The sequence below is a fragment of the Tachypleus tridentatus genome, unplaced genomic scaffold (genome assembly GCF_004210375.1).
Source record: "Tachypleus tridentatus isolate NWPU-2018 unplaced genomic scaffold, ASM421037v1 Hic_cluster_2, whole genome shotgun sequence".
NCBI classification, from domain to species: Eukaryota; Metazoa; Arthropoda; class Merostomata; order Xiphosura; family Limulidae; genus Tachypleus; species Tachypleus tridentatus.
This window is the reverse complement of record NW_027467782.1, coordinates 54,288,811-54,310,987: the sequence shown is the minus strand read 5'-3', so window position 1 is coordinate 54,310,987 and position 22,177 is coordinate 54,288,811. Positions and strand designations below refer to the sequence as shown.

General features: G+C 29.9%; 1 protein-coding gene across 1 annotated transcript in view; it reads right to left on the bottom strand.

Moving 5' to 3' along the window:
- Positions 1-18,335, bottom strand: part of LOC143242687 (uncharacterized) — a 41,423-nt gene extending 23,088 nt beyond the window's left edge. The window contains exon 1 of the mRNA XM_076486158.1: positions 17,568-18,335. Coding sequence (XP_076342273.1) covers positions 17,568-17,925 — 358 coding nt within the window. The 5' untranslated portion in view covers positions 17,926-18,335. The remainder of the gene's footprint in view (positions 1-17,567) is intronic.
- Positions 18,336-22,177: the final 3,842 nt, after the last annotated feature.

The following is a 22,177-nucleotide window of genomic DNA, read 5'->3' as shown; positions in this document are numbered from 1 at the left end:
TTAAGTAAACATACAGATATTCCTTACAGATTAGCGATTTAAACAAACATACAGATATTCCTAACAGATTAGTGATTTAAACAAACATACAGATATTCCTAACAGATTAGTGATTTAAAGAAACATACTGATATTCCGAATAGATTAGTGATTTAAACAAACATAAAGATATCTCTAACAGATTAGTGATTTAAAAAACATACAGTTATTTTCAACAGATTAGTGATTTAAACAAACACAGATATTCCTATCAGATTAGTTATTTAAAGAAACATACACATATTCCTGAGAGATTAGTGATTTAAACAAATATACAGATATTCCTAACAGATTAGTGATTTAAAAAACATACAGTTATTTTCAACAGATTAGTGATTTAAACAAACATACAGATATTCTTAACAGATTAGTGATTTATACAAACATACAGATATTCCCAACAGACTAGTGATTTATACAAACATACAGATATTCCCAACAGATTAGTGGTCTAATCAAACATACAGATATTTCCAACAGATTAGTGATTTAAACAAACATACAGATTTTCTTAACAGATTAGTGATTTAAGCAAACATACAGATATTCCCAACAGATTAGTGATTTAAACAAACATACAGATATTCTTAACAGATTAGTGATTTAAACAAACATACAGATATTCCTAACAGAGTGATTTAAAGAAACATACAGATATTCCCAACAGTTTTGTGATTTAAACAAACATACAGATATTCCCAACAGATTACTGATTTAAACAAACATACAGATATTCCTAACAGATTAGTGATTTAAACAAACATACAGATATTCCTAACAGATTAGTGATTTAAGCAAATATACAGATATTCCTAACAGATTAGTGATTTAAACAAACATACGGATATTCCCAACAGATCAGTGATTTAAACAATCATACAGATATTCCCAACAGATTACTGATTTAAACAAACTTACAGATATTCCTAACAAATTAATTATTTAAACAAACATACAGAAGTGTCTAATAGATTAGTGATTTAAACAAACATACAGATATTCCTAACAGATTAGTGTTTTAAACAAACATACAGATATTCCTAACAGATTAGTGATTTAAACAAACATACAGATATTCCCAACAGATTAGTGATTTAAAGAAACATACAGATATTCCCAACAGATTTGTGATTTAAACAAACATACAGATATTCCCAACAAATTAGTGATTTAAACAAACATACAGATATTCTTAACAGATTAGTGATTTAAACAAACATACAGATATTCCTAACAGATTAGTGATTTAAAGAAACATGCAGTAATTTCCAACAGATTAGTGATTTAAACAAACATACAGATATTCCTAACAGATTAGCGATTTAAACAAAAATACAGATATTCTTAACAGATTAGTGATTAAAACAAATATACAGATATTCCCAACAGATTACTGATTTAAACAAACATACAGATATTCCTAACAGATTAGTGATTTGAGCAAACATACAGATATTCCTAACAGATTAGTGATTTAAACAAACATACAGATATTCCCAACAGATCAGTGATTTAAACAATCATACAGATATTCCCAACAGATTAGTGATTTAAAGAAACATACAGATATTACCAACAGATTTGTGATTTAAACAAACATACAGATATTCCCAACAGATTAGTGCTCTAAACAAACAGAGATATTCATAACAAATTAGAGACTTAAACAAACATAGTGATATTTCCAACAGATTAGTGATTTAAACAAACATAAAGATATTCTTAACACGTTAGTGATTTAAATAAACATACAGATATTCCCAAGAAATTAGTGATTTAAACAAACATACAAATATTCCGAATAGATTAGTGATTTAAAGAAACATAGAGATATTTTTAAGAAATTAGTGATTTAAAAGAAATATACAGATATTCCTAACAGATTAGTGATTTAAACAAACATACAGGTATTCTCAACAGATTAGTGACTTAAACAAGCATACAGATATTTCCAACAGATTAGTGATTTAAACAAACATAAAGATATTTCTAACACATTAGTCATTTAAACAAACATACAGATATTCCCAACAGATTAGTGATTTAAACAAACATAGAGATATTCCTAACAGATTAGCGATTTAAACAAATATACAGATATTCCGAATAGATTAGTGATTTAAACAAACATACAGATATTCCTAACAGATTAATGATTTAAAGAAACATACGGATATTCCCAACAGATTACTGATTTAAACAAACATGCAGATATTCCTAACAGATTAGTGATTTAAACAAACATACAGATATTCCCAACAGATTAGTGATTTAAAGAAACATACAGATATTCCCAACAGATTTGTGATTTAAACAAACATACAGATATTCCCAACAAATTAGTGATTTAAACAAACATACAGATATTCTTAACAGATTAGTGATTTAAACAAACATACAGATATTCCCAAGAGATTACTGATTTAAAGATACATACGGATATTCCCAACAGATTACTGATTTAAACAAACATACAGATATTCCTAACAGATTAGTGATTTAAACAAACATACAGATATTCCCAACAGATTAGTGATTTAAAGAAACATGCAGTAATTTCCAACAGATTAGTGATTTAGACAAACATACAGATATTCCTAAGAGATTAGTGACTTAAACAAACATACAGATATTCATAACAAATTAGAGATTTAATCAAACATAGAGATATTTCCCAAAGATTAGTGATTTAAACAAACATACAGATATTCTTAACATATTAGTGATTTAAACAAACATATAGATATTCCCAACAGATTAGTGATTTAAACAAACATACAGATATTCCTAACAAATTAGTGATTTAAACAAACATACAGATATTTCTAACAGATTAGTGATTTAAGTAAACATACAGATATTCCTTACAGATTAGCGATTTAAACAAACATACAGATATTCCTAACAGAATAGTGATTTTACACAAACATACAGATATTCCTAACAGATTAGTGATTTAAAGAAACATACTGATATTCCGAATAGATTAGTGATTTAAACAAACATAAAGATATCTCTAACAGATTAGTGATTTAAACAAACATACAGATATTCTTAACATATTAGTGATTTAAACAAACATACAGATATTTCTAACACTTTAGTCATTTAAAGAAACATACAGATATTCCCAACAGATTAGTGCTTTAAACAAACATACAGATATTCCTAACAGATTAGCGATTTAAACAAACATACAGATATTCCCAACAGATTAGTGATTTAAAGAAACATACAGATATTCCGAATAGATTAGTGATTTAAAAAAAGATAGAGATATTCCTAACAAATTAGTGATTTAAACAAACATACAGATATTCCCAACAGATTAGTGATTAAACAAACATACAGATCTTACTAACAGATTAGTGTTTTAAACAAAGATACAGATATTCCTAACAGATTAATGATTTAAACAAACATACGGATATTCCCAACAGATTACTGATTTAAAGAAACATACAGATATTCCCAACAGATTAGTGATTTAAAGAAACATACAGATATTCCCAACAGATTAGTGACTTAAACAATCATACAAATATTCCTAATAGATTACTGATTTAAACAAACATAGATATATTCCGAACAAATTAGTGATTTAAACAAACATACAGATATTCCCAACAGATTAGTGACTTAAACAAAGAAATATTCCTAACAGATTAGTGATTTAAACAAAAATACAGATATTCCCAACAGATTAGTGATTTAAACAATCATACAAATATTCCTAATAGATTACTGATTTAAACAAACATACAGATATTCCTAACAAATCAGTGATTTAAACAAACATACAGATATTTCTAACAGATTAGTGATTTAAACAAACATACAGATATTCCCAACAAATTAGTGATTTAAACAAACATACAGATATTCCCAACAGATTACTGATTTAAACAAACATAGAGATATTCCTAACAAATTAGTGATTTAAACAACATTACAGATATTTCTAACAGATTAGTGATTTAAACAAATATACAGATATTCCTAACAGATTAGTGATTTAAACAAACACACAGTAATTCCAACAGATTAGTGATTTAAGCAAACATACAGATATTCCTAACAGATTAGTGATTTAAACAAACATACAGATATTCCTAACAGATTAGTCATTTAAACAAACATACAGATATTCCCAACAGATCAGTGATTTAAACAAACATACAGATATTCCTAACAGATTGGTGATTTAAACAAACATACAGATATTCCTTACAGATTAGTGATTTATACAAACATACAGATATTCCCAACAGTATAGTGATTTAAAGAAACATACAGATATTCCTAACAGATTAGTTATTTAAACAAACATTTAGATATTCCCAACAGATTAGTGCTCTAAACAAACATACAGATATTTATAACAAATTAGAGATTTAATCAAACATACAGATATTTCCAACAGATTAGTGATTTAAACAAATATACAGATATTCCCAACAGATTAGTGATTTAAACAAACATACAGATATTCCCAACAGATTAGTGCTCTAATCAAACATACAGATATTCCCAACAGATTAGTGATTTAAACAAACATTCAGATATTCCCAACAGATTAGTGATTTAAACAAACATACAGATATTCCTAACAGATTAATGATTCAAACAAACATACGGATATTCCCAATAGATTAGTGATTTAAACAAACATACAGATATTCTTAACAGATTAGTGACTTAAAGAAAAATACAGATATTCCCAACAGATTAGTGATTTAAAGAAACATACAGATATTCCCAATAGACTCATATTCTCTTCGCTTATTTTTATCGAGTGTATACTTGAGGTTGACATCTTGTATTAGACATGAAATATTTCTTGTCTGTTTGCTCTCGCAACTTTAACGGTTAAGGATATTCAAAGAGATTTCATAGAAATAATGAAGAAACATCAAGATAAATGAAAGAACGAATCCTGTAACTTCTAAACAGTTTCACTATAATCTGGATGGTTGGATACAAACAGAGCGCTCTTTATTCCTTGGTGAAACCACCTAACCCCGACAAAGCTCCGATCATGCTCTGGTGATAAGAGTTTCAGGGCTCTACAAGTCCACTAGAACTCTGCCATATAAGGTCAGTGATGTCTTAAGAACAGTGTTTTTAGGTCTTCATAATGTTAAAACTCTACTTATGATAGTGTTCAAACTTTAGGACGTAAAAACATTAAATATACGAATAAAAATATGTAAGAATGTACTTGATTAAAGATTTGTTTAACAAAGTCAAACCAAGTATTACTCTCCTAAATGGAGGGTGACTTAAAGGTTATAAGTTACTTGACCTGTGAAACCTGACGTTTATGTGCAAGACTCGTGCGTTAAGAGTGACGGTCAAATGCAAGTGCTGGCGGCGGGTGTTATTGAATAGCTGCCTTCTTTTTATTCTAACAGACAGCGGATTCATGTCGATGATACATGTTACGTGTGAACAGTGTTAAATATCCTGTCCTTAACAATGTGAAATAATGAACATGTTACTGGAAGTTAACACCGACAAACCTCAAGTGAATGACCTCGATATTCCAGAATTATGTTCACAGCAGAAAGAAGTCTTATGAAGTTTGTGAAACGACAGACCAGAAGACAGGATCTTTCGAAACGTCTTTCTATAACAGTTCGTTTCCGTCAGTTCCAAGACGTTTTCTGTTGAAAATTTTGATTAATGAGCACAAACCAAAGGATAAACATATGATAAATAAGCGAACCATTCCATCGAACAAGGATATTGTTTAATTTTTGAGTTTTGTAACTTATGAGCTGCTCTCTAGTATCATAAAACTACACAATATTACCACGGGTATCGAAATCCGCTTTATGGCATCATAAAACTACACAATATTAGTGATTGCCTATCACAGGTATTGAAACTAGCTCTCTAGCGTCATAAAACTACATAATATTGGTATCAAAACCTGCTCTCTAGCGTCATAGATCTACACAATATAATATTAGTGATGTGCCTATCACAGGTATTGAAACTAGCTCTCTAGCGTCATAAAACTACATAATATTGGTATCGAAACCTGCTCTCTAGCGTCATAGATCTACGCAATATAATATTAGTGATGTGCCTATCACAGGTATTGAAACTAGCTCTCTAGCGTCATAAAACTACATAATATTGGTATCGAAACCTGCTCTCTAGCGTCATAGATCTACACAATATAATATTAGTGATGTGCCTATCACAGGTATCGAAACCTGCTTTCTAGCGTCACAGATCTACACAATATGATATTAGTGTTCTACCTTCCACGGGTGTCGAAACCCGGTATTTAGCGTCATAAAGTTTACCTCTGTACCCTGACGGGTATAGAATAAAAACTAGAAGAACGTTCGGGTTTACTGAAAGGATCCCAGCAAAGAGGGCACAGGACTCGTGATATGAGAGTCGGGGGTTCGAATTTCTGTTATACCAAATGTTATTAGATTTTACATTACATTATTACTGTGTTTAGAAGCGGAAACAAAGTCGTTATGATCTGTTAAACAACAATCTCAGTAAATTTTAACTTTATTCATTACTGTGTTTAGAAGTGGTAACAAAGTTGTGATGATCTGTTAAACAACAATCTCAGTAAATTTTAACTTTAATTATTACTGTGTTTAGAAGTGGTAACAAAGTCGTTATGATCTGTTAAACAACAATCTCAATAAATTTTAACTTTAATCATTACTGTGTTTAGAAGTGGTAACAAAGTTTTTATGATCTGTTAAACAACAATCTCAGTAAATTTTAACTTTAATCATTACTGTGTTTAGAAGTGGTAACAAAGTCGTTATGATCTGTTAAACAACAATCTCAGTAAATTTTAACTTTAATTATTACTGTGTTTAGAAGCGGAAACAAAGTCGTTATGATCTGTTAAACAACAATCTCAGTAAATTTTAACTTTAATTATTACTGTGTTTAGAAGTGGTAACAAAGTTGTTATGATCTGTTAAACAACAATCTCAGTAAATTTTAACTTTAATCATTACTGTGTTTAGAAGTGGTAACAAAGTTGTGATGATCTGTTAAACAACAGTCTCAGTAAATTTTAACTTTAATTATTACTGTGTTTAGAAGTGGTAACAAAGTTGTTATGATCTGTTAAACAACAGTCTCAGTAAATTTTAACTTTAATTATTACTGTGTTTAGAAGTGGTAACAAAGTTGTTATGATCTGTTAAACAACAATCTCAGTAAATTTTAACTTTAATTATTAGTGTGTTTAGAAGTGGTAACAAAGTCGTTATGATCTGTTAAACAACAATCTCAGTAAATTTTAACTTTAATTATTACTGTGTTTAGAAGTGGTAACAAAGTCGTTATGATCTGTTAAACAACAATCTCAGTAAATTTTAACTTTAATTATTACTGTGTTTAGAAGTGGTAACAAAGTTGTTATGATATGTTAAACAACAATCTCAGTAAATTTTAACTTTAATCATTACTGTGTTTAGAAGTGGTAACAAAGTTGTGATGATCTGTTAAACAACAATCTCAGTAAATTTTAACTTTAATTATTACTGTGTTTAGAAGTGGTAACAAAGTTGTGATGATCTGTTAAACAACAGTCTCAGTAAATTTTAACTTTAATTATTACTGTGTTTAGAAGTGGTAACAAAGTTGTTATGATCTGTTAAACAACAATCTCAGTAAATTTTAACTTTAATTATTACTGTGTTTAGAAGTGGTAACAAAGTCGTTATGATCTGTTAAACAACAATCTCAGTAAATTTTAACTTTAATTATTACTGTGTTTAGAAGTGGTAACAAAGTTGTTATGATCTGTTAAACAACAATCTCAGTAAATTTTAACTTTAATCATTACTGTGTTTAGAAGTGGTAACAAAGTTGTTATGATCTGTTAAACAACAATCTCAGTAAATTTTAACTTTAATTATTACGGTGTTTAGAAGTGATAACAAAGTTGTTATGATCTGTTAAACAACAGTCTCAGTAAATTTTAACTTTAATTATTATTGTGTTTAGAAGTGGTAACAAAGTCGTTATCATCTGTTAAACAACAGTCTCAGTAAATTTTAACTTTAATCATTACTGTGTTTAGAAGTGGTAACAAAGTTGTTATGATCTGTTAAACAACAATCTCAGTAAATTTTAACTTTAATCATTACTGTGTTTAGAAGTGGTAACAAAGTTGTGATGATCTGTTAAACAACAGTCTCAGTAAATTTTAACTTTACTCATTACTGTGTTTAGAAGCGGAAACAAAGTCGTTATGATCTGTTAAACAACAATCTCAGTAAATTTTAACTTTAATTATTACTGTGTTTAGAAGTGGTAACAAAGTTGTTATGATCTGTTAAACAACAATCTCAGTAAATTTTAACTTTAATTATTACGGTGTTTAGAAGTGGTAACAAAGTTGTGATGATCTGTTAAACAACAATCTCAGTAAATTTTAACTTTAATTATTACGGTGTTTAGAAGCGGAAACAAAGTCGTTATGATCTGTTAAACAACAATCTCAGTAAATTTTAACTTTAATTATTACTGTGTTTAGAAGTGGTAACAAAGTTGTTATGATCTGTTAAACAACAATCTCAGTAAATTTTAACTTTAATTATTACTGTGTTTAGAAGTGGTAACAAAGTCGTTATGATCTGTTAAACAACAATCTCAGTAAATTTTAACTTTAATTATTACTGTGTTTAGAAGTGGTAACAAAGTCGTTATGATCTGTTAAACAACAATCTCAGTAAATTTTAACTTTAATTATTACTGTGTTTAGAAGCGGAAACAAAGTTGTTATGATCTGTTAAACAACAATCTCAGTAAATTTTAACTTTAATTATTACTGTGTTTAGAAGTGGTAACAAAGTTGTTATGATCTGTTAAACAACAATCTCAGTAAATTTTAACTTTAATTATTACTGTGTTTAGAAGTGGTAACAAAGTCGTTATGATCTGTTAAACAACAATCTCAGTAAATTTTAACTTTAATTATTACTGTGTTTAGAAGTGGTAACAAAGTTGTTATGATCTGTTAAACAACAATCTCAGTAAATTTTAACTTTGATTATTACTGTGTTTAGAAGTGGTAACAAAGTCGTTATGATCTGTTAAACAACAATCTCAGTAAATTTTAACTTTAATTATTACTGTGTTTAGAAGTGGTAACAAAGTCGTTATGATCTGTTAAACAACAATCTCAGTAAATTTTAACTTTAATTATTACTGTGTTTAGAAGTGGTAACAAAGTTGTTATGATCTGTTAAACAACAATCTCAGTAAATTTTAACTTTAATTATTACTGTGTTTAGAAGTGGTAACAAAGTTGTTATGATCTGTTAAACAACAATCTCAGTAAATTTTAACTTTAATTATTACGGTGTTTAGAAGTGATAACAAAGTTGTTATGATCTGTTAAACAACAATCTCAGTAAATTTTAACTTTAATTATTACTGTGTTTAGAAGTGGTAACAAAGTTGTTATGATCTGTTAAACAACAATCTCAGTAAATTTTAACTTTAATCATTACTGTGTTTAGAAGTGGTAACAAAGTCGTTATGATCTGTTAAACAACAATCTCAGTAAATTTTAACTTTAATTATTACTGTGTTTAGAAGTGGTAACAAAGTTGTTATGATCTGTTAAACAACAATCTCAGTAAATTTTAACTTTAATTATTACTGTGTTTAGAAGTGGTAACAAAGTCGTTATGATCTGTTAAACAACAATCTCAGTAAATTTTAACTTTAATTATTACTGTGTTTAGAAGTGGTAACAAAGTTGTTATGATCTGTTAAACAACAATCTCAGTAAATTTTAACTTTAATTATTACTGTGTTTAGAAGTGGTAACAAAGTCGTTATGATCTGTTAAACAACAATCTCAGTAAATTTTAACTTTAATTATTACTGTGTTTAGAAGTGGTAACAAAGTTGTTATGATCTGTTAAACAACAATCTCAGTAAATTTTAACTTTAATTATTACTGTGTTTAGAAGTGGTAACAAAGTCGTTATGATCTGTTAAACAACAATCTCAGTAAATTTTAACTTTAATTATTACTGTGTTTAGAAGTGGTAACAAAGTCGTTATGATCTGTTAAACAACAATCTCAGTAAATTTTAACTTTAATTATTACTGTGTTTAGAAGTGGTAACAAAGTCGTTATGATCTGTTAAACAACAATCTCAGTAAATTTTAACTTTAATTATTACTGTGTTTAGAAGTGGTAACAAAGTTGTTATGATCTGTTAAACAACAATCTCAGTAAATTTTAACTTTAATTATTACTGTGTTTAGAAGTGGTAACAAAGTTGTGATGATCTGTTAAACAACAATCTTAGTCAATTTTAACTTGAATCATTACTGTGTTTAGAAGTGCTAACAAAGTTGTAATGATCTGTTAAACAACAATCTCATTAAATTTTCACTTTAATCATTACTGTGTTTAGAAGTGGTAACAAAGTCGTTATGATCTGTTAAACAACAATCTCAGTAAATTTTAACTTTAATTATTACGGTGTTTAGAAGCGGAAAAAAGTCGTTATGATCTGTTAAACAACAATCTCAATAAATTTTAACTTTAATTATTACTGTGTTTAGAAGTGGTAACAAAGTTGTTATGATCTGTTAAACAACAATCTCAGTAAATTTTAACTTTAATTATTACTGTGTTTAGAAGTGGTAACAAAGTTGTTATGATCTGTTAAACAACAATCTCAGTAAATTTTAACTTTAATCATTACTGTGTTTAGAAGTGGTAACAAAGTCGTTATCATCTGTTAAACAACAGTCTCAGTAAATTTTAACTTTAATCATTACTGTGTTTAGAAGTGGTAACAAAGTTGTTATGATCTGTTAAACAACAATCTCAGTAAATTTTAACTTTAATCATTACTGTGTTTAGAAGTGGTAACAAAGTTGTGATGATCTGTTAAACAACAGTCTCAGTAAATTTTAACTTTACTCATTACTGTGTTTAGAAGCGGAAACAAAGTCGTTATGATCTGTTAAACAACAATCTCAGTAAATTTTAACTTTAATTATTACTGTGTTTAGAAGTGGTAACAAAGTTGTTATGATCTGTTAAACAACAATCTCAGTAAATTTTAACTTTAATTATTACGGTGTTTAGAAGTGGTAACAAAGTTGTGATGATCTGTTAAACAACAATCTCAGTAAATTTTAACTTTAATTATTACGGTGTTTAGAAGCGGAAACAAAGTCGTTATGATCTGTTAAACAACAATCTCAGTAAATTTTAACTTTAATTATTACTGTGTTTAGAAGTGGTAACAAAATTGTGATGATCTGTTAAACAACAATCTTAGTCAATTTTAACTTGAATCATTACTGTGTTTAGAAGTGCTAACAAAGTTGTGATGATCTGTTAAACAACAATCTTAGTCAATTTTAACTTGAATCATTACTGTGTTTAGAAGTGCTAACAAAGTTGTAATGATCTGTTAAACAACAATGTCATTAAATTTTAACTTTAATTATTACTGTGTTTAGAAGTGGTAACAAAGTTGTTATGATCTGTTAAACAACAATCTCAGTAAATTTTAACTTTAATCATTACTGTGTTTAGAAGTGGAAACAAAGTCGTTATGATCTGTTAAACAACAATCTCAGTAAATTTTAACTTTACTCATTACTGTGTTTAGAAGTGGAAACAAAGTCGTTATGATCTGTTAAACAACAATCTCAGTAAATTTTAACTTTTATTATTACTGTGTTTAGAAGTGGTAACAAAGTCGTTATGATCTGTTAAACAACAGTCTTAGTAAATTTTAACTTTAATCATTACTGTGTTTAGAAGTGGTAACAAAGTCGTTATGATCTGTTAAACAACAGTCTCAGTAAATTTTAACTTTAATTATTACTGTGTTTAGAAGTGGTAACAAAGTTGTAATGATCTGTTAAACAACAGTCTCAGTAAATTTTAACTTTAATTATTACTGTGTTTAGAAGTGGTAACAAAGTTGTAATGATCTGTTAAACAACAATCTCAGTAAATTTTAACTTTAATCATTACTGTGTTTAGAAGTGGTAACAAAGTCGTTATGATCTGTTAAACAACAATCTCAGTAAATTTTAACTTTAATCATTACTGTGTTTAGAAGTGGTAACAAAGTCGTTATGATCTGTTAAACAACAGTCTCAGTAAATTTTAACTTTAATTGTTACTGTGTTTAGAAATAAGGTAAGAAAATAACAAGTTTTGTGTTACTTTAATTTTCTAACTTTAATAACCAGACACATGAAATTAATAATTTTAGATCTCACCCAAAGAAGAAAAGGTGTTTTAAAGGTTAGAAAGACGAATGAAGACACGATGAACAATATCTAGTTTTGTTCAACAATATCTAGTTTTGTTGAACAATATCTAGTTTTGTTTTGGTTTTGTTTTACTGATATGAAATAATGAACAAAGCTGTATGTTTTGATAGATAAACATGTTTTTATTAGAATGTGCAGAATAATGTGCGTAGTGTAAGAAACTCATGTTTTTATCTGTTAACTTCTGAATACTTGTATAACACCTTATTGTACTCCTTAGAAATTGGTAGAGTTGACTGAAGCTAATACTTTTACGTGTATAAACGAAACGTTTGAAGTAACGATATATTTGGTACAAAAAGTCCTTTTGTCTTCGGGCATCATTCTGAAACTTTGTAAATGTTTCAAGTATGAATCTACAAGTCGAGCTGATAAACATCGTCTCTGAAGAACAGGACTGGTCCACCGTGTTGTCCATGAATAATAACATTACAATCAGATCTAGTTACCTACTAAAAACACAACTAAAAGTCCATCCAGAAAGGAGTATAGCCAGCTAAATATTGTTTTTTTTACATTGTTTCCTCAGTGGGGTTCCAGCACAGTTATCGACATTTTCGACCGTAAACCTAATAATATTTCACGAGATTTGTCCACATTGTGAGAGTTAGAGTAAAATATTAGGATAACAGTGGAAAGTAACAACTCAAAAATAAAACAAATTGAAAGTGTTAAAACTACGTCTTTAATCGTCCTAAACAATACGTGTAATTAAAGTAAGAATGAATATCCCATTACCTATAATTAAAATGTTTCTCAACCATTTAACCAGTACCGTGAAATGATCATCAATTAACAAGAAAGTTGTTGTAGTAACGAGACTACTCCTAATTGGAATATAAAGTATTATTATCATAAAGTGTGATTAAAATGATTATCTAACTAACCGAAACTATCTAAAGCTCTCTACTTAAATTTGTATAATCTAAACCTCTTTACTTAACTTTAAACTATCTAAAGCTCTCTACTTAAATTTGTACAATGGAAACCTCTTTACTTAACTTTAAACTATCTAAAGCTCTCTACTTAATTGTAAACTGTCTGAAGCTCTTTATTTAACTTTAAACTGTCTAAAGCTCTCTACTTAACTGTAAACTGCCTGAAGCTCTTTATTTAACTTTAAACTATCTAAAGCTCTCTACTTAACTGTAAACTGTCTGAAGCTCTCTACTTAACTTTAAACTGTCTAAAGCTCTCTACTTAACTGTAAACTGTCTGAAGCTCTTTATTTAACTTTAAACTATCTAAAGCTCTCTACTTAAGTGTAAACTGTCTGAAGCTCTTTACTTAACTTTAAACTGTCTAAAGCTCTCTAGTTAACTGTAAAATGTCTGAAGCTCTTTACTTAACTTTAAACTGTCTAAAGCTCTCTATTTAACTGTAAACTGTCTGAAGCTCTTTATTTAACTTTCTACTATCTAAACCTCTCTACTTAACTGTAAACTGTCTGAAGCTCTTTACTTAACTTTAAGCTGTCTAAAGCTCTCTTGTTAACTGTAAAATGTCTGAAGCTCTTTACTTAACTTTAAACTGTCTAAAGCTCTCTACTTAACTGTAAACTGTCTGAAGCTCTTTATTTAACTTTAAACTATCTAAAGCTCTCTACTTAACTGTAAACTGTCTGAAGCTCTCTACTTAACTTTAAACTCTCTAATCCTCTCTACTTAACTGTAAACTGTCTGAAGCTCTTTATTTAACTTTAAACTATCTAAAGCTCTCTACTTAACTGTAAACTGTCTGAAGCTCTTTATTTAACTTTAAACTGTCTAAAGCTCTCTACTTAACTTTAAACTGTGTAAAGCTCTCTACTTAACTTTAAACTGTCTAAAGCTTTCTACTTAACTTTGAACTGTCTAATGCTTTCTACTTAACTTTGAACTGTCTAATGCTTTCTACTTAACTATATAAATTTCTTTAGTAAGTGAATCTCAACATCCTGTATAGTGCTACCTCGTGTAAAAGATGTTACTATGACTAATCCAGTACAAGTTACAGTGAAAACCGTTTAAAATAAGTTTATTTAACTGTTCCACTCATGCTCTATTTAAACTTGCTTTTTTGAGAACACGTCATCTTGATACGTGTTTTTATCATGTGCACATGGTCATTTTTAACTATGAAGATTGGGTCTCAAATCGATCAAGATTCTCTTGATTATTTATTGAAGTTCTCTGTTATTTAGCAGATAATTTAAAAATAACAAATAAATAGTATTCATATAGTATTCAAATAACAATTAAGAGAGTTGTGTGCAGACGTATGACACCAAACACCGTACAATTGTAAATAAACCTGAGACGTAATCAAGCACACAAGTCTTCACCGATCTCTATCGGTGTGAGCCGTCGCTACTAATTGTTTGTGAGCTCCTGGTCAAAGGTTAAAATACCCAATGCAGTAAGAATATCAGAGTTCGTTTTTATTTGTGCCATCACATAATTCAGCATGTCTTTCTAACGTGTGTTCTGTGTTATTATATACTATATACAAACATAGTTAAGTTTTCTACAGATAAGATAACATGAAATATCTGGTGATAGCGTTGTATTCATGTAAAACACTACAAACTTTATCAGTGGAAGAACAAGGTGATAGTATATATTATATATCCAATAGAAAAATAAACAAAATACAAACCAATAACTTATTAACTTATTTGTTGAGCCTACTTTTAAATTAATTTGCCTACACATTTGGAATAATTGGATAAGACTCTGATAAATGAACGACCTATGTTGGAATAGTTGGTTCAATAGATCATGAAATGTAAGTTACTTCTGTCTTTTTAATTACAAATCGGATTATACACCAAACAATTTTAGGCCAATTATTGTGCTAAAAAACACAAATATTCATGTTATCACGTAGACACAGAATTATTAGCTGTCTGACATGGTTATCCCATAATAAGACAGTCAAATAACATGGATATCCCATAACAAAACTGTCAAATAACATGGTTATATCATAATAAAAAAGTCAAATAACATGGATATCCCATAACAAAACTGTCAAATAACATGGTTATATCATAATAAAAAAGTCAAATAACATGGATATCCCATAACAAAACTGTCAAATAACATGGTTATATCATAAAAAAAAGTCAAATAACATGATTATACCAAAACAAGAGTGTCAAATAACATGGTTATACCATAATAAGACAGTCAAATAACATAGTTATATCATAATAAAACTGTCAAATAACATGGTTGTCCCATAATAAAACTGTCAAATAACATGGTTATTCCATAATAAAACAGTCAAATAAAATGGTTATCTCATAATAATTAAACTTGAAATTCTAACGAATTTCTCAGCTTGATAAATGTTGTATTGTTTTACAATGAAGTATACTTCGGATGTTTATGGTAATACACCTATATATTAATTTATATAGAACTACAAATTGTCCCTCGTAACACAAACAGTTTCGCTTTTACCGATATTTACCACAATGTATATGGTTATGCTCGTCGTTAGCTGTACATGTAATATTATATTGTTGTTCCGTTTTTACTGAGAAGTAAAATGTTGTACATCCTGGAATATTCGAGTGAATTTCATTTTTGTTTAACAACTTTTGTAATCAAACAGAACAAAAGTACACAACTGAATATGTGGGATAAGAACTTGAGTAAAAAAATCGAGGCAGGACTAAAGCGACCTCACCTTACTTTTCAACTAAATCTGCTTGGATGGTTTAACAGCTATTACAGAGACTAATTATTAATACTGTATGAGTTGTCGGCACTTTTAAACAGATATACTTGTAAACAGAACGAAGTCGGTATTTAACGTAATCTACAAATTTTTATGTATTTGAACAATTGTAGTGCATATTGGAGGGATTTACACATTTTGATAAAAGTTAAAAAAACAAACGACCTATATACTGCAGATAGATATAAAGGGATATTATATACTATATGATATTATAGCGTCCTAATATCAAGTATTATCATGATATTATAGTGTCTTAATATTACGTAGTATCATGATATTATATATTTATTAATATCATGATGTTATATAGTGTCCAAATGTCATATAGTAATATCCAGATAATATATACTATCCTAATATGATGTTGTATTCTGATATTATAAAGTGTCCTGATATCATAAAGTGTCCTAATATCATGTAGTATCATGATATTATGTAGTATCCTAATATCATGTAGTATCATGATGTTATAGTGTCCTAATATCATATAGTATCATGATGTTATAGTGTCCTAATATCATATAGTATCATGATATTATAGTGTTCTAATATCATGGATTATCATATTATATAGTGGCCTAATATCATGTAGTATCATGATATTATGTAGTATCCTAATATCATGTATTATCATGATATTATATAGTGTCCTAATATCATGTAGTATTATGATATTATAGTGTCCTAATATCATGGATTATCATATTATATAGTGGCCTGATATCATGTAGTATCATGATATTATGTAGTATCCTAATATCATGTATTATCATGATATTATATAGTGTCCTAATATCATGTAGTATTATGATATTATAGTGTCCTAATATCATGGATTATCATATTATATAGTGGCCTAATATAATGATGTTATATAATGTCCTAATATCATTAAGTAGTATCCAGATAATATATACTATACTAATACGATGTAGTAGTATCCAGATATTATATAGTATCCTGATATCATGTAGTATCATGATATTATACAGTCTCTTAATATTATGTAGTATCCTAATTTCATGTAGTATCATGATATCATGTAGTATCCTAATATCATATAGTATCATGATTTTATATGTAGCCCTAATATCATGTGGTATCATGATATTATATAGTGTCCTAATATCATATAGTATCATGATTTTATATGTAGCCCTAATATCATGTGGTATCATGATATTATATAGTGTCCTAATATCATATAGTATGATGATTTTATATGTAGCCCTAATATCATGTGGTATCATGATATTATATAGTGTCCTAATATCATATAGTATCATGATTTTATATGTAGCCCTAATATCATGTGGTATCATGATATTATATGCTATCCTAACTACAGAACACCTAATTAATTATCCCCTCTGTGAGTAAAGTTCAGTATTGACAACAGATTAACTGACCCCCACCCCTCTTCCTTATAAAGACAATAAATCATTCAGGGTAAAATAAGGAGGCCTAAGTCTTACCTTGACGCTGTTTTCGCACGACTTTCTTTTCTTTCATCCAAGGGTATTCCGGTACCGAAACGTTGAGACCGTCTCCCTGGCTGGGTTGTTTGGTTGGCGGCGATGGAGACTGGGACATCGCTGAATACACGGCAGGAACGAGGTTTGGCTGATTCGCATTCTCCATGTGGCAGAGAGGTGGCACGACCGTGTTGTTCATCGACGATCCTCTGTGTGGCGACGCCGTCATAAATTCTGCCATGGACGGCTGGCTGTTGATAAATCCGCTCTCCATCAAAATTCTCGCTGAAAGTCCCGCATTCGGAATTAAACTTTCCTTTGTCAATCTCCGCCGCGCGCGCCCTCGCACCAGTTGCATTCAGCCAGCATTGAGTCGCATTTCTGTAATCTCTCCATTTCTGCTGCATCACGTGAAAATTTGAACCAATGGCAAACGTCACCAGCTTCTTGAATAAAAGAGACGCTTACCGTGACTTTGATCCTTCCGTCATGCGCGTGCTCGACCCACGGGTGGCTCCTCCCGTTCGTAAAGAGAACTGAAAAGTTCAAAACGTCAACTTGTCTTCATGTTTGTGAGAAATGTACAAATTATGACTTTTTAAAGTGATCTTTGGTTTGAACTTGTTAAATGAATGTTTTGATGTTGTACTCTGATATCTGTCAGTGACGCGTTCGTAAACATGCTTACAGTCGGCCCAACCACTTGACGCACCATCTTGTAGGTATTCCTCTTACTAATACATTCCTTTTCGACCAGGTGTCGCTAACCTACCAGTTGAAGAACGTTTCCAGGTGGAAGTTGCTCTTTCAACAAACCAATAGAACAATAAATCTGGTGTCACATGATTTCCAGGAAGTGTGACCAACATATAGAGAGCTGTTCGGTAGGGTTCGAAACTAAAATTTCCTTACTGAAAAAGAGCTGTTGTTTTTTCTGGTAAGTCTGTATCCACTTGAAGAGCTCACAAACTCCTGTGGAAAAACACAAGAGTTAGTGTTAATTTTAAATTGGATTACACTGTTTATTTAACCTCTAGAAACTCTTGCAACAGTATTACCCTGGTGTATTACAACTTCTTGTATCCACACCTGGATGTACTGTTTGTTTGTTTGTTTTTTGAATTTCGCACAAAGCTACTCGAGGGCTATCTGTGCTAGCCGTTCCTAATTTAGCAGTGTAAGACTAGATGGAAGGCAGCTAGTCACCACCGCCCACCGCCAACTCTTGGGCTACTCTTTTACAAACGAATAGTGGAATTGGCCGTCACATAATAACGCTCCCACGGCTCAAAGGGCGAGCATGTTTAGTGAGACGGGGATGCGAACCCGCGACCCTCAGATTACGAGTCGCACGCCTTAACACGCTTGGCCATGCCGGCCACTGACTGTGTCATATCTTGGGCAACACTTTTAACTATGCCATGGCTTGGGCGACACTCGTGTGTAGTCACTGATTACGCGTTTCAGGTGAGCGCGTGTTTTACACTGAGACGTAACACAAGGAACCACAAAATTGACTGAGACATAAGTAAACAGAGGCCATATATATGGCCTGGGTTTATTTTAGGAATTAACTCTAAATCGGGTTTTGCGACTTCTATATAACATCCACATCGCTGGGTCATCACATGGTGTTTTCTAACTCAAACCAAACACCACCAGGGCGTGTACTTCAGAGTAAGGCACAGCTGGCACAGACGTTTGTCTGTTTCCAAGCCTGTGGTACTAAAACGGTTGAAAACTGCTTCTTTACCAGAGACATACTAACAAGAAATATTTACGGAAAATGTGAAGACAATGGCCTCCATGTCCATAGGTGTCGTATCGACTATTTCTAATTATCTTAGAGATTAAACCAAGTAGATGCAAACGTAAACCATTGCCTTATATTATTTCGGCTTTCCTTCAAGTCAGCTACTTGGTACGTTCATTACGGGCAAAACTGTTCAGGTTCATCATGGAAACTTAATGTGGGAGTCGTGTGCGTGTGTAGAGGTTGTGGGTTATCTTTCCATTTCTGATCGCATTATAACCTTAGGAAAAGACCCCAACTCCGAAAATAAATGTGCTCGCTGAACAGCAACATTTTACCTACTCTTGTTTCTTTTAACCATGCATTTATTAAACTTAAAATCGTATAAACTAAATATGTTTAGTTTTACTGTGTTCATCCTGTAAATAAAACATGTTTTGTTTTACTGTGTTCATCCTGTAAATAAAACATGTTTTGTTTTACTGTGTTCATCCTGTAAATTAAACATGTTTTGTTTTACTGTGTTCATCCTGTAAATTAAACATGTTTTGGTTTACTGTGTTCATCCTGTAAATAAAACATGTTTTGTTTTACTGTGTTCATCCTGTAAATAAGACATGTTTTATTTTACTGTGTTCATCCTGTAAATTAAACATGTTTTGTTTTACTGTGTTCATCCTGTAAATTAAACATGTTTTGTTTTACTGTGTTGATCCTGTAAATAAAACATGTCTTGTTTTACTGTGTTCATCCTGTAAATAAAACATGTTATGTTTTACTGTGTTCATCCTGCAAATAAAACATGTCTTGTTTTACTGTGTTCATCCTGTAAATAAAACATGTTTTGTTTTACTGTGTTCATCCTGTAAATAAAATATGTTTTGTTTTACTGTGTTCATCCTGTAAATAAAACATTTAATGTTTTACTAAGTTGATCCTGTAAATTAAACATGTCTTGTTTTACTGTGTTCATCCTGTAAATTAAACATGTTTTGTTTTACTGTGTTGATCCTGTAAATAAAACATGTCTTGTTTTACTGTGTTCATCCTGTAAATAAAACATGTTGTGTTTTACTATGTTGATCCTGTAAATTAAACATGTTTTGTTTTACTGTGTTGATCCTGTAAATAAAACATGTCTTGTTTTACTGTGTTCATCCTGTAAATTAAACATGTTATGTTTTACTGTGTTCATCCTGCAAATAAAACATGTCTTGTTTTACTGTGTTCATCCTGTAAATAAAACATGTTTTGTTTTACTGTGTTCATCCTGTAAATAAAACATGTTATGTTTTACTGTGTTGATCCTGTAAATTAAACATGTTTTGTTTTACTGTGTTCATTCTGTAAATAAAACATGTTTTGTTTTACTATATTGATCCTGTAAATAAAACATGTTTTGTGTTACTGTGTTCATCCTGTAAATAAAACATGTCTTGTTTTACTGTGTTCATCCTGTAAATTAAACATGTTTGTTACTATATTGATCCTGTAAATTAAACTTGTCTTGTTTTACTGTGTTCATCCTGTAAATTAAACATGTCTTGTTTTACTGTGTTCATCCTGTAAATTAAACATGTTTGTTACTATATTGATCCTGTAAATTAAACTTGTCTTGTTTTACTGTGTTCATCCTGTAAATAAAACATGTTTTGTTTTACTGTGTTGATCCTGTAAATAAAACATGTTATGTTTTACTGTGTTAATCCTGTAAATAAAACATGTTATGTTTTACTGTGTTCATCCTGTAAATAAAACATGTTTTATTTTACTGTGTTCATCCTGCAAATAAAACATGTTTTGTTTTACTGGGTTCATTCTGTAAATTAAACATGTTTTGTTTTACTGTGTTCATCCTGCAAATAAAACATGTTTTGTTTTACTGTGTTGATCCTGTAAATTAAACATGTTTTGTTTTACTGTGTTGATCCTGTAAATAAAACATGTTTTGTTTTACTGTGTTCATCCTGTAAATAAAAAATGTTATGTTTTACTGTGTTCATCCTGTAAATAAAACATGTTTTGTGTTACTGTGTTCATCCTTTAAATTAAACATGTTTGTTACTGTGTTGATCCTGTAAATAAAACATGTTTGTTACTGTGTTAATCCTGTAAAGTAAACATGTTTGTTACTGTGTTAATCCTGTAAATTAAACATGTTTGTTACTGTGTTGATCCTGTAAATAAAACATGTTTGTTTTACTGTGTTCATCCTCTAAATAAAACATGTTTATTATTAGTGCAGTATCTCTGTGTCAGGTTTATATTTCTTGTATTGTCTAATGTATCTATTTGATAAAGGCTTTCTTTTGTAATCAAACTTTCTCTATTCACTACTTCGTAGCTAGCTGTCTTCATTTTTCAGGTTAATTTCTTCCTCCTATAACTTTATGAAATGTGAATTTTTCATTATGTCACTTGGGGTCATTTTCTGAACTTTTTATCGTAGTTTAGATCTAAAGAAGCAGAAACCATTTGTACTCAACCCATTATTAAACGTTTCATTCGTATATTAACACTTAGACTTTCTTCCTATAATATTTTACCAGTTCCACACATTTAGGTTCATAGTTTCACATGTATACCACGGAGACATTTGCTTTTATTCAAAAACTGATATTAAGTTATATGAGGAGGTGACCTTCAGAGTATTATTATCAGTCTATAGAGAAAACTGTGGTGATTTATACTGGAATATACAGTGGTAACCACGTGGTGATTTATATCTATACTGAAACATACCGTGGTAACCACATGGTGATTTATATCTATACTGAAACATAGAGTGTAATATTATAACAGGTATGTAGAGTATGATATCGTAATACGTATGTAGAGTATGATATTATAAGAGATA